The 12,452-nt window shown below is 37.8% G+C and overlaps 1 protein-coding gene across 2 annotated transcripts in view; it reads right to left on the bottom strand.

Moving 5' to 3' along the window:
• Nucleotides 1–4,842: 4,842 nt before the first annotated feature.
• The window catches only part of LOC127657284 (dual specificity testis-specific protein kinase 2-like), a 32,830-nt gene continuing 25,220 nt past the window's right edge, over nt 4,843–12,452 (bottom strand). For both annotated transcript variants that reach the window (XM_052146023.1, XM_052146015.1), the window contains exons 8-11: nt 9,595–9,678; nt 8,593–8,679; nt 8,400–8,496; nt 4,843–6,251 (exon numbers count right to left, since the gene is read on the bottom strand). In XM_052146023.1, coding sequence (XP_052001983.1) covers nt 5,188–6,251; nt 8,400–8,496; nt 8,593–8,679; nt 9,595–9,678 — 1,332 coding nt within the window. In that variant the 3' untranslated portion in view covers nt 4,843–5,187. The remainder of the gene's footprint in view (nt 6,252–8,399; nt 8,497–8,592; nt 8,680–9,594; nt 9,679–12,452) is intronic.

Here is a 12,452-nt window from a genome sequence, read left to right as displayed (position 1 = left end):
ACAACAATAGACGTCAGGAAATAAAGTCAGTCTTTTATATTTCATCTAGGTCAACCAACCAGTGGTCTTGCTATCGTGATTGATGTAATGAACACCCATGTGCTAGATGTAAAATATAGGCTAAATATAGAAAACAACTCAAAAGTTTATCATCAATATCGCAGGCATCTCTCTTTTTTTTTCAGATAAATCTAGATAATTTTGTTGCCCAGCCCTACTGATAACATTGCATTAATCTCTCAAAGCAGCCCAATAATCTCAGTGATAGATAGTTCAATTACAGTATACGTTATAGACACACAGAATCTAGTGAGCAGAAATATGAAATTTACCTCGATATGTTTTTTCAAATTAGAGGCAGGATTAATGCTGATATATGGCTTGAGCAAGTTAAACTCACATGACACGATCAAGCAATTGGCCGTTTTGACTGCGAAAATCCCTTTTAGGTGTGGCTGTGATGTTCAAATGTGTTTGAGGTATTCTCCACATCTATAACAGTTGGCTCTGGATCGGCAGCTGCCATTCAAGTTTTTTATGTGATTTGATTTGATGTAGTGAACACAGACAGTTACAGCACTTAAATAAAAGTAAACAATTTTTAAACTACTTAAGAGAACAACTCTTGGGAAAAAGTAGCTAATTACAGTAACGTGAGTATTTGTAATTCATTACTTTACACCCCTGGTGGTAATCAATATTATGCCACAAATGCTGTCGATTGAGCTTAAAGGTGCACTCAGTATCTTTTGTCTTGTCTTTGTCTTAAAGGTCCACTGGCCTTGTCATCTTGGACTTACACTGACACCTAGTGGCTTGGATGCAGCATCATTTAAAATCAATAGTTAATATTGAGTAATATTCAGATGCCATTGTAGAAATTCAGCCATGATTACTTTAATCAATGAGTGAAAGTGTCAAATAACAGGATGGATACTGAGGTTATGCAAGTAGTATTCAGCTGATCATGTGATTCTAAAATGTCAGCCCCCATGTGTGGTCCCTCTCCATGTAGAATAAAACAGCTTTTATAAGGTTACTGGTGTTAATTTTAATGTGGTCATGATTTCCAACATATATTGCACAATTACAATTCATGTCTTTAGGAGGATAAACTTTTTTAATGAGGAAAAAATACTGAGTGTACCTTTATCTTCTATTAAACACGGAATATCCCTTTAATAGTTATTAATATATTAATATTATTATATTTCACATGTTCCCATTCGTGAAGCGGAAGTTGCCATAGCTGGGTAAACTTGAATGGTGGTGAATGGGAGACCACAGCCAATTTAAATTCTGCTTATCTGTTTGTTCCAACAGCAAAATAAAATAAAAATCAGCCATTAAAAACAAATCAGACATTATGCTTTCACAGCTTTCAAAAAAAGATATAATATAGAGAGCTGGATAACAGCAGACGGAAATATACCAAATTCTTTGTCACTCTCTCAGCAGTTGTGTTAGAAGCCTCATCGCAGCTGTGGTAACTGATTTTTTTTTTCAAACTTTCTACAGGGTAATAACATGCAAAGTATAATGTCATAAATTTACACTAAATATTATTTATCCACTTTTATCCCAATTTGGAATGCCCAATTCCCAATACTTAGTAGGTCCTTGTGGTGGTGCGGTTACTCACCTCAAGCCAGGTGGCAGAGGACAAGTCTCAGTTGCCTGAGGTCTCCACTTCTGAGACCTTATCATGTGGCTCATTGTGCATGACACCGCGGAGACTCACAGTATGTGGAGACTCATGCTACTCTACGTGATCCAAGCACAACTTACCACGTGTGAGAACCACTAAATTGCGACCACGAGGAGATTATCGCATATGACTCTACCCTCCCTAGCAACCGGGCCAATTTGATTTCTTAGGAGACTTGGCTGGAATCACTCAGCACACTCTGGATTCGAACGTGCGACTCCAGGGTTGATAGTCAACATCAATACTCACTCAGATAACCAGGCTCCCCTACATTTACGTTGTTAAAGGTAAACGGGTCATAACAGGTTTGTGAAAAGGGTCCAACATTTTTTGTAACACAACATATTTATATTAATATTATCTTTTAATTATGGTTGTATTTTTACTGTCAAATTGTGTAGGAATTAATAAAACACTGCTGGCCATCATTTGAATGTTTCTTTGCTTGATTTTAACCAAAAGGCAGAAAAACAATAACATATTTCTAAAGCCCAAATATTTATTTCTTAACTATATATGTGATTTCAATTCCAATCAATCAGCTTTGTGCAAACTTTTACACAGTCTACAACAAATATGGTACACAAATGTAAACAGTTGTGAGTTTACTTAGAGTTCTAGTACTAACCATCATTTATTGGGTCACAATGTGTTTCATTCATCCAGTCAGGCTCTTCTGAGCTCAGTCTGATGGGGTTGTAGACGTGTAGACTCGGAAAGACAAGCGACAGATCGCAGCTCTGCCTGGAAATCTGGACGCAGTGGGACACATTTTTCCAGGATCTACCGCAACATATAAACACAAAATATCACTAACACTTTATTTAGATGCCAGGCAGTTTCTTTAAGGGACAGTTTAACCTTATGTTTTTGCAAACCTATATGACTTTTAGACAGAATGTTAAATGTAGACCATTCACTTTTTCCACTGCATTTTTTTTTTCCATACAAAGAAAGTGAATGATGACTAAGACATTCTGCCTTACATCTCCTTTTGTGTTCATGTAAGAAAGTCATATGGGTTTGGATATGAGGGTGAATAAATCATGATTTTATTGTGGGGGTGGGGGTCAATTTCCTTTGTGATCATTTGGCCACTCATCTCTTTCTATTATGTGATGCAAACAGACATTTCACATTTGACTTAATAGAAACAAACAAATGAAGAGCAGATTAAATGCTTGTGAGTCATTTAAAATTTGTACTCATAAGGAAACCAGCAGCGAGCCAAAAGTGATGTGAAGATAATATCATACCTGCTTTGGGGCAATGAGCATGAATTGTGTTTCACTGTGGTTATCAGCATGCCACATGCAGATTCATCTGTCTTCTCATTCTCTGTTCTACTCTTTCACATCATTCATGGTAACTCCATTTGTTCAGTTGTTTATAAACCCACTCATTTAATCTAAATAACACAGTCTGAACATTTCTTTTGTTTAGAAACCCACACATTTATATGTATTGTAAAATGTTCCTTATTGATGGATACCGTGTGTGTGTGTGTGTGTGTGTGTGTGTGTGTGTGTGTGTGTGTGTGTAGAATAACACAGAGAATCCCACCTATGTATTTTAGTCTGGACAGTGTACATTGTTTTAGGGTTGGCATCAGGGCACTCCCACTCAAGATGGCATCCTAAATCTAGTGTACTCACTCTGGCTTCACAGACAGAGAGCACAGACTCTAAGAAACAGGTATAAAAACAAAGATGCAACATGTTCTTATCAGACATGTCTTCAAAACACGTTACATGGAAAAATTTACACCTACCTACATTCAGCATCCATAGAAAGAAAAAGAAGTTTAGGAGAGTGGCAGACATCCCCACAACTGTTCACTATTATATATGTGTATAAAGAGAGAAAGCAACAATTAAAAATTAAAAGATATTTAAGGGCATGTTTCAGATTCAGTACAAGTTAAGCTTAATCAGCAGCATTTATGGGTTAAAGTTGATTATCACAAAAATTATTTCCACTCGGCTCTCATATATACACTCACCAAGTACCTTATTAGGAACACTATGGTCTCGATAAATCCACCTCAAGGTAGGACGTGTTGTGCATTATGAGGTGCTATTCTGCTCACTACAATTGTACAGAGCGGTTATCTGAGCGTAGGCGTTCTGTCAGCTTGAACCATTCTCCATTGACCTCTATCATCAACAAATCGTTTCTGTCCGCAGATCTGCCACTCACAGGATGTTCTTTGTTTATGGCACCATTCAGAGTAAATTCTAGAGACTCTTATATGTGAAAATCCCAGAAGATCAGAAGTTACAGAAATACTCAAACCAGCCCGTTTGGCAACAACAATCATGCCATGGTTGAAATCACTTCGATAAAAAATGTTTTCTCAATTCTGATGGTTGATGTGGACATTAACTGAAGCTCCTGACCTTTATCCAAATGATTTTATGCATTGCTGCCACATGATTGGCTTATTAGATAATGGCATGAATTAATTAAAGATTAAGACCCTGTCATGGCCAGCCCAATCTCCAGACTTGAACCCCATTGTAAACCTCTGAAATTTGATCAAGAGGAAGATGGATGTCCATAAGCCATCAAACAAAGCGGAGTGGCTTCAATTTTTGCACCAGGAGAGGACATGTAAATAAGCATGAAATCTGTGATTGAAATTCAGGGTTATTCCACCAAATACTGATTTCTGAACTCTTCCCAAGTTAAAACATTAGTATCGTGTCCTAGTATTGTCATTTATGAGAAATGTTGTCAGCACTTTATAGAATAAAATATACAGTATGTGTGTGTATATGTATATTTATATATAAAATGTTTATACATACATGCATACTGTGTGTGTACACACACACACACACACACACACACACACACAGTGACTGTTAATTTACCTAAATCACAAACAAACTACCAAGAATATAAAAAAAAACATGCATTGTAGAAACATTTACCTTAAACAGAAGAATGGAGAGATTTCGTAAAGGTGTTACTGTCAGTAGATGAGAAGTAAAATTGAGAATAGGACAGCTACCTCACTTAATGCAGGGCCACAAAACCACACATGGACTCAACCCATTTGCACATACAGAGAAAAGGAATGCACTCTTGAAGAGACATTAGCAAAAACGAAGACAAAAATATCAGTTTTAATCTCATTTAATGTCATTAATAAAATAATACATCTGACATCATATTTTCCATTCTTAAAGCATAAATTTTCAAATAATTTTACAAATAAAAATATTGACAATACATGTCATTGGAAAGGCAGTAAAGCCTATGGAGTGTTCAAGTTCAGAGGACTAAGGCATTTCAATTGGATCAGAAGGCTACAAATGACCCACCTAGTCTAACAAATCATCCATAGCATTTTTTTTATTTTTTAAACTCTAGAATGACATTTTTCAGCTTTAGTTAAGACAACACATTAAGCAGTAGCATCCGTTTGAAGGTATAGTCTATATCCCATGCAGCTATCATACATGTCATTGTCATTATGTCCGAGTGCCAGGCAGAGCAATGTTTGGATCTGTCGGTGAGGGTGGCAACGCTTTGCACAAAAGCCTTTTCCCCGCCGAATCGCCATTCAATTTCTTGTTAAGGTTTTGTCGAGGTCCACGTGCACAAATGGAGGGGAAACTCATTCCTGCTAGGCAGCATCCCGGACAGGACATGACCTCATCCTGTTCTGGTGGAGTAAGAGGGGTTGTGGCACTGTAGGAGCTGTTAAAGCCCCATCCTACAGATCGAGTTACAGGGTTGGTAGTGCAGTTGTTTTTGTCCAACAATGGTGGCAAAGAGGGCGGTCCATTGGAGACAGGAGAGCTCCAGCCATTGGAGAAGGGTATGGGTGAAATAGGAACAGCACCATCTGGTGTATCAGGAGAGCTAGTACAGTCCATAGACTCCTCTAAACTAGATCTGTTGACAGACATTAACTCTAGATCCAACCGGAGGCCAGAATCATCAGCAACAACTTCAAGATTCTCTTCCTCATTGTCCGTCTCAGGGTTTGAATGCCTAATGTCCTCAGTGGGTGTATCAACAAGCCCACTGTTATAAGGCAAGTCAAGAATACTCTCATTGCTCATGGTCAATACACTGTCCCTCCCCATGTCCAATATACTGCAATTGACTGGATTTGACTGATTTGCACTCAGTTCCAAAACATCTGTGTCCATAGTACTTTTTTTATTCTTGTTTTTGTCATTGTCACCACTGCTGCGTAAAGACTGGATATCTTCTGGTGTGCAGGGCAGTGATTGGGTACGTCTATGGAAAGAGGGTGGGGTCTTGACACTGGAGGTGGGGCTGCAGGGATCAGGGGGCGGGGGGAGAGTGAAAGTGAGGGAAATTACAGACTTGCTGGGGGTGTCGAAGAGCTTGATGCGGCCCCCGTTGAGGTCTTGGCGCTGGGAGAAAGGGTTGACGCGCATTGGTGTGGCCTGTGTCAGGGGAGGGGGAAGCATATCTGACTTGCTGCGACAGAGACGGGTGTCGGCAGGAATGTCTAGAGAATGCTTTCCACTGGAAGATGCTGTGATTTGGGACAACAGGTCTGAGAAAAAGAGAGAGAGAAAACAAATCCTTAAGGCTCAGAGCTAAAGAACAACATGCTGTACAAAAAAAATACAATAAATATTTAGTTGATTGTTTTAAATGTAATTGAATCTAAAGTGTTATCATGGTCTGAATATCAGCACTGAATAGATTATGAATTTGTATTATTGTTTTTGTGATTTTCTCCTCTTTTCTCCCCAATTTGGAATGTTCAATTCCCAATGCGCTCCAAGTCCTCGTGGTGGCGTTGTGACTCGCCTCAATCTGGGTGGTGAAGGACGAATCTCAGTTGCCTCGGTGTCTGAGACAGTCAATTTGCGCATCTTATCATGTGGCTTGAGCGCGTTAATGTGGAGACGTAGCGTGTGCCCCACAATGAGCAAGAACCACACATTATAGCGTCCACGAGGAGGTTTCCCCACCCTCCCTAGCAACAGGGCCAATTTGGCTGCTTAGGAGACCTGGCTGGATGATCAATGAATTTGTTAACACCGATAAGCCACAACATTAATACCACCTGCCTAATATTGTGTGGGTTCCCCTCATGGTGCCAAAACAGAGCCAACACATTCTTAGATGATATTGTTCTCACCACAATTGCACAGAGCCGTTATCGGAGTTACCGTAGACTTTGTCAGTTTGAACCAGTCTGGCCATTCTCTGTTGACCTCTCTCATCAACAAGGCACTTTCGTCCACAGAATTGCCACATACTGGATGTTTTTTGTTTTTGGCACCATCCAGGGTAAATTCTGTTGTGTGTGAAAATCCCAGGAGATCAACAGTTACAGAAATACTCGAACCAGCCCATCTGGCACAAACAATCATGCCACGGTCCATATCATAGAGATAAATTTTTTCCCCATTCTAATGGTTGATGTGAACATTAACTGAGGCTGCTGACCCATATTTGCATGATTTTATGCACTTCAGCCACACGATTGGCCAATCTCTTGGGATTTTCACACACAACAGTCACTAGAATTTAGGATTTACTCAAAATAGTGCCAAAAACACAAAATCATCTAGTGAGCGGCAGTTCTGTGGATGGAAATGCCTTGTTGATGAGCGGTCAACAGAGAATGGCCAGACTGGTTCAAACTCCGATAACCACACTGTAGAATTGTGGTGAGAAGAATAGTACCTCATAATGCTATTCTGAGATGCAGTTTGGCGCTGTTTTGGAGACATGATGGAGTCCAACACAATATTAGTCAGGTGGTTTTAATGTTGTGGTTGATCAGTGTATTTTCTTGAAAATAAGGAAGATGTTAGTTAATATAGCTCCCTCTAGTGGTGAATATTTAGTGAGCACAGGAAATAGGGCTGCTGGTGCAAAATAGTCAAAGGCATTATTTATTGTAGTATTGTATGAAACCGGAAAGGATCTTTGGGTTTTCCATTAGGTTTTTAGAATAGTGGTTTGTGATTTATGAGTAATGTCTGTGGATTACATAATTTGAAGAGACTGTAACATTTTGTTTTACAACATAAATTGCACACTTATACCTCAAAAATAAATTGAGCCATTGTGTTTTTAAACACAAGTTGCTAAAATATAAAGTTGCTTTTATATATATATATATAAAAAAAAAAAAAAGAAGTGATGAATTCATTAAATAAACAAAAACCAAATACCACCATGTTCAAGACTATATCCCTCCAATCTAAATACACAAAAATGAAAATGACAACTTCCTGCACAAATCTGCACACATCTTACATATTGGTTTTTCTTAACAATTTCTTCACAATACAGCCCATTTTATTTTTATTGCCTTCTCTCATATGTTTGTATTATATTGTAAAGTGTTGTATTTATTGTTTAATGTTATTTTTTCCCCCCTATTTTGTATTTATGTTTACTTGTGTAACACTTAAATTTCCCCCAGGATGATTAAAGTACTATCCTATCCAAATCTGATTGAGCCCTCGAAACAATTTAAATAAAATGAAAAGATGAGGGAGAAACAGAGGTTGAGTGGGTTAAAGACTAAAGAGAGAGAGAGAGAGAGAGAGAGAGAGAGACAGAGACAGAGAGAGAGAGAGAGAGACACAGAGAGAGAGAGAGAGAGAGAGAGAGAGAGAGAGAGAGAAAGTGCCTCTGGCAGTGCATTCCCTCTGCAGTCTTTTATCTGCTGACTCACCCTGAACATCAGGCTCCATATATTCATGCTGATCACTCACTCTTTTCTCCAGCTCTGTGACCACCTCTGTGAATGAGGGCCGACTCTCTGGATTCATCTGTGGGCAGGTGAAATTGGTAAGAGAATATGTTATGAGTGACAATGTATGCAATCTGTCATGTCAGCAGACAAATGTGTGCATGTAAGGTCTAACATTGCAGCAGATGACAGCGAGGTTGAAGAAATTGGGAGGACAGTCTCCCACCATATGCTGAAAGGCCTCCACATCCAGACCGAAGTCCTGAGGGACAGAACAGACATCAACCATCACTCAAATCACATATGAAGTATAAAGCTAGACAGGAAGCACTGTGTCATACATGCATGTGCTGCAAAATAAGTTCCAAAACGGTTGGAAATGTACATCTAATGTTTTACTTTTTAATTTTGTAAGTCATTCTGGATAAAAGCATCTTGGTAAATAAAAGAAAATACTAAATACTGTAGTTTCAGATCTTAGCTGCTTTATGAGTTGCAGGAAACTACCTGATTCTTGATTTCTCACTTTTAAACCTTGATTGGAATCACTGTGTGAAGTATAAGCTCCATGTAATTATAAAATCAATCAATACATATTTAGTCATTATAAAAATAAACAATTCTAACAATGAATATGGCATAGTATTTGAGTGTACATGAGAATATGTATCATTCATTGACTAACATCAACATAATATCTAACTGCACACGCATTCATATTTAATACAGTCATTTCATTATAAACACATCAGCCTGATTAGACACTTTAACACTAAACATAACACATTCATTGCCAGTGCAGTACATTCCAGCTATCTTACACTATGTGAACTCAGACCCTTGTTAAAATAAGGGAGTATATGTGATTGGTTACAATACTTTACACTTGTGGATCTAGTGACAAGGTGAAAATGAGATGCATAGCCAATAAAATCCAGTATCAGTCACATCAGCTAAACATTAGTAAACATTAGCAGGACATACATTTTTGTACTACAAAAATATATTAGAAATAACTGTAAACAAATTTTTTTTTATTATAATATATATCATTATGAATATTTAAATAATATGGAATTATTCAAACATTTATAATATTATTTAAATATAAAAAAGTATTTTATTAATAAAAATGGCTAAACTGAGATTATAAAATTCCTTTTCTTCAGTTTTTCACCTCTGTCCTTGGCAGGTAGTCGGGATCTGCCTGAATCCGGCCAATAATCTCACACAGAATGATACCATAGGCAAATACATCCACCTGTAAAAGATCATATGCTTTTGTGAATCAACTGATTAAAAATAACATTAATTTAAAATTTCATTTTAAATATGGCACAAATGAAAACAAGGCTGTGAGGGATATACAAAATCTGTTCAATGTGTTGTGTACTATGATGTTGATGACATCATAGATAAATAAAAAATATAAATATTATTATTGTAAATATTTTGTGGACAAAAGCATGGGTTGTGAAAATTAAGTGTGACCTATGACCTTAAGATGGTTAAACCCATTGAATAGACTGCACTTCTATCCCTCACATTCTTGTTTTGATTCATCAAATTAAACATGCCATTTAACTAGGGTGACCAGATTCCTGCTTTTGGAAAACGGGACAGCTCCCTTCCAGCAAAAATGAAATTGACGTATCTTTACCTAGGCACAGATCAATGCGAAGTAGAGGGTGCATCCACATCTGTAACAGTTGTCACCTTGTACTTTTCGCTGGCAGCAATTTTTCTCAGTGTGCACTTGTCTTTCAAGTGTTTATCGTAAAATGCAGAGCAGTCCAGTCCAAAATTAAGACGTTGCCTTCATGACTGAGTTGAGATTTATCCAGAGTCCTTGCTGCTTTCATTAATGAGAACACACGCTCCACAGATGCAGATGTCCCAGGCAGGCATAAAACAAACTCCACAGCCTTGGCTAAGACTCCGAAGTTGATGGTCTTGCTCTCCAGCTCACCAAAAAACATCTCTCAGACACGGCAGTCTTGTTCATGCTCCACTCATCAAAGAGCATGGTTTCGTCAATCAAACCGAAAGCAGGGTTTCTAGAGAAGTGTTCGAGGCTGCTCTGAATGTCTTTTCACTCTGGGATGTCTCTCAGTAGGGCCCACTCAAGTTTTTCAGTGTTCTCCAATGAGTGGCTCCAGTTTTGGAGGCAATCCACTGATGCTGAATAAAAGTTTCTCACTGCACTAAAGAAATCACCCGCTCACCAGCTTCAACCAGGGCATCCAACTGCTTTTTAATGTCAGAGGGTATGAATGATTCCTCCAGACTGGCCTGCAAGACTTTCCTCAGGTCATGAATGTGCAAACCACTTCTGTGGCTGATATGTGGTCATGCTCTGCTATCTCCAGTGCACAGTTAAAAGTGGCTGTTTGCAAAGCCAATCTAAATGCAAGGATAGCTGAAAATGTCTCTTAAAAAATTTGGGCATTTTTCTTGAGAAAGAATGTATGCACGCAGACCATTGAAATGTGTAGAATTCTTTCAAGAGCTGGACCCAGAGAGAGGAAACGTGTGTTGCCATGCTGCAGTAATTTCTGATAGTCCAGCTGCACACAAGCGAGTATGTTGCATATGACAGCTTCAGATTTGGTGCGGGCAGAATGATAAGCAAAAAGTCCTTCACTTGCGTGCACCTTGACAGATCCAGAACTTTGTTTCAACAACAAAAAAAAATAATAAAAAAAGAAAATTCGCCAACACTTGGTGTGGCTTGATGTTTAGCATCCACATGGTTTTTTTGTATGAACATGCCACGTGATGTCGGTGTGGCCTCCGTGGGCGATGGAAAAGTGAGCTCCACAAATCTCACACCTCACTTTACTAGGCTCTGTCTGTGACTTTTTCTATTTTTATAATTTTTTTAATTTAAACTCTTTTGAAGATCCTCATTAAATGTAAATGCACGCTTCCTTGACATTTTTCCAGCCGCATTCTCATCTGTGTGCTTTCAAACTGACTCTTCAATCAGTTCACTAACTGGATGTCTATTGATAGGGGATTGTGATTGGATAATTTAATCCAATCATGTACTTCAAATAACACAGTGTGATTTCACAAGCCCAGAGCCATATAGAGAGAGAGTTGCGACAACTCCATTGACTCCAATGGAACGTTTTTTTTTTACAGCAATGGCGGCTCGTGGAGCCTCTCAATAGTTCCCGGAAGTAGCAGCAAACACATGCCGCGCCGTAGAACAAACCGTTTGCGACGCACTTTTAAAAGGTGAGACGTTTAAAGAATAATATTATCTTATTCTGAATATTATCAGTACATCTAAATAAAAATAACTTGTAAATTAAAACCTTTATAGTTGAGTATTACTCATTAAATTAGGAGATAAGGGATCTTATCGGATAACTAACAGATTAGGCAAGGATTGGAGCTGGATAACGTTAGTAACGAACACCCTATTAATTGTAAAATCTGTTCTCTTGATTCAGTTTCATCCATCGTTTTAAAAAAAAAAGTAATATCGTAATATATTATTACAATTTTAAATAACTGTTTTCTATTTTAATGTATTTTAAAATGTAATTTACTCCTGTGATGCCAAGCTGAATTTTCAGCCTCATTACTTTTGAACGGCAGTTTATATACGAGTATGCTTAAGTTGTTTTAAAGCTGAATATATTGTGTATATGAATAAGTATTGTAAGAATTATATATTAGATATATAATATTGATAATACATAAATAATTATATTACTATATATAGAATTGTAAGAATTGTAAACAATAAGCTTCATTTCACTAAATTTTACATTTACGTAACTGCTGCTAATAGTTAATAGTTCATTGACCCATTGTGCGGTGCGAGCTGGAAATCACCTGTCACCAGCCTGTCTCTGTACTATCTGAAAAGTCATAAATATGACATTAGTTACCATGAGATTAGTGAAAACAATGAGAGGTAACATAAAAAGGCAACAGAAACCCTAGCCTGAAATAAGTTGAGGCAAATAACGGTAAGCGAACACAAATCCTCAAATATTAGCTGATTTGATTTTTAAAAAA

The sequence above is a fragment of the Xyrauchen texanus genome, chromosome 2 (assembly GCF_025860055.1).
Source record: "Xyrauchen texanus isolate HMW12.3.18 chromosome 2, RBS_HiC_50CHRs, whole genome shotgun sequence".
Taxonomy (NCBI): domain Eukaryota; kingdom Metazoa; phylum Chordata; class Actinopteri; order Cypriniformes; family Catostomidae; genus Xyrauchen; species Xyrauchen texanus.
Note: the sequence above shows the minus strand (reverse complement) of the source record. Positions and strands in the feature narration are given on the sequence as shown.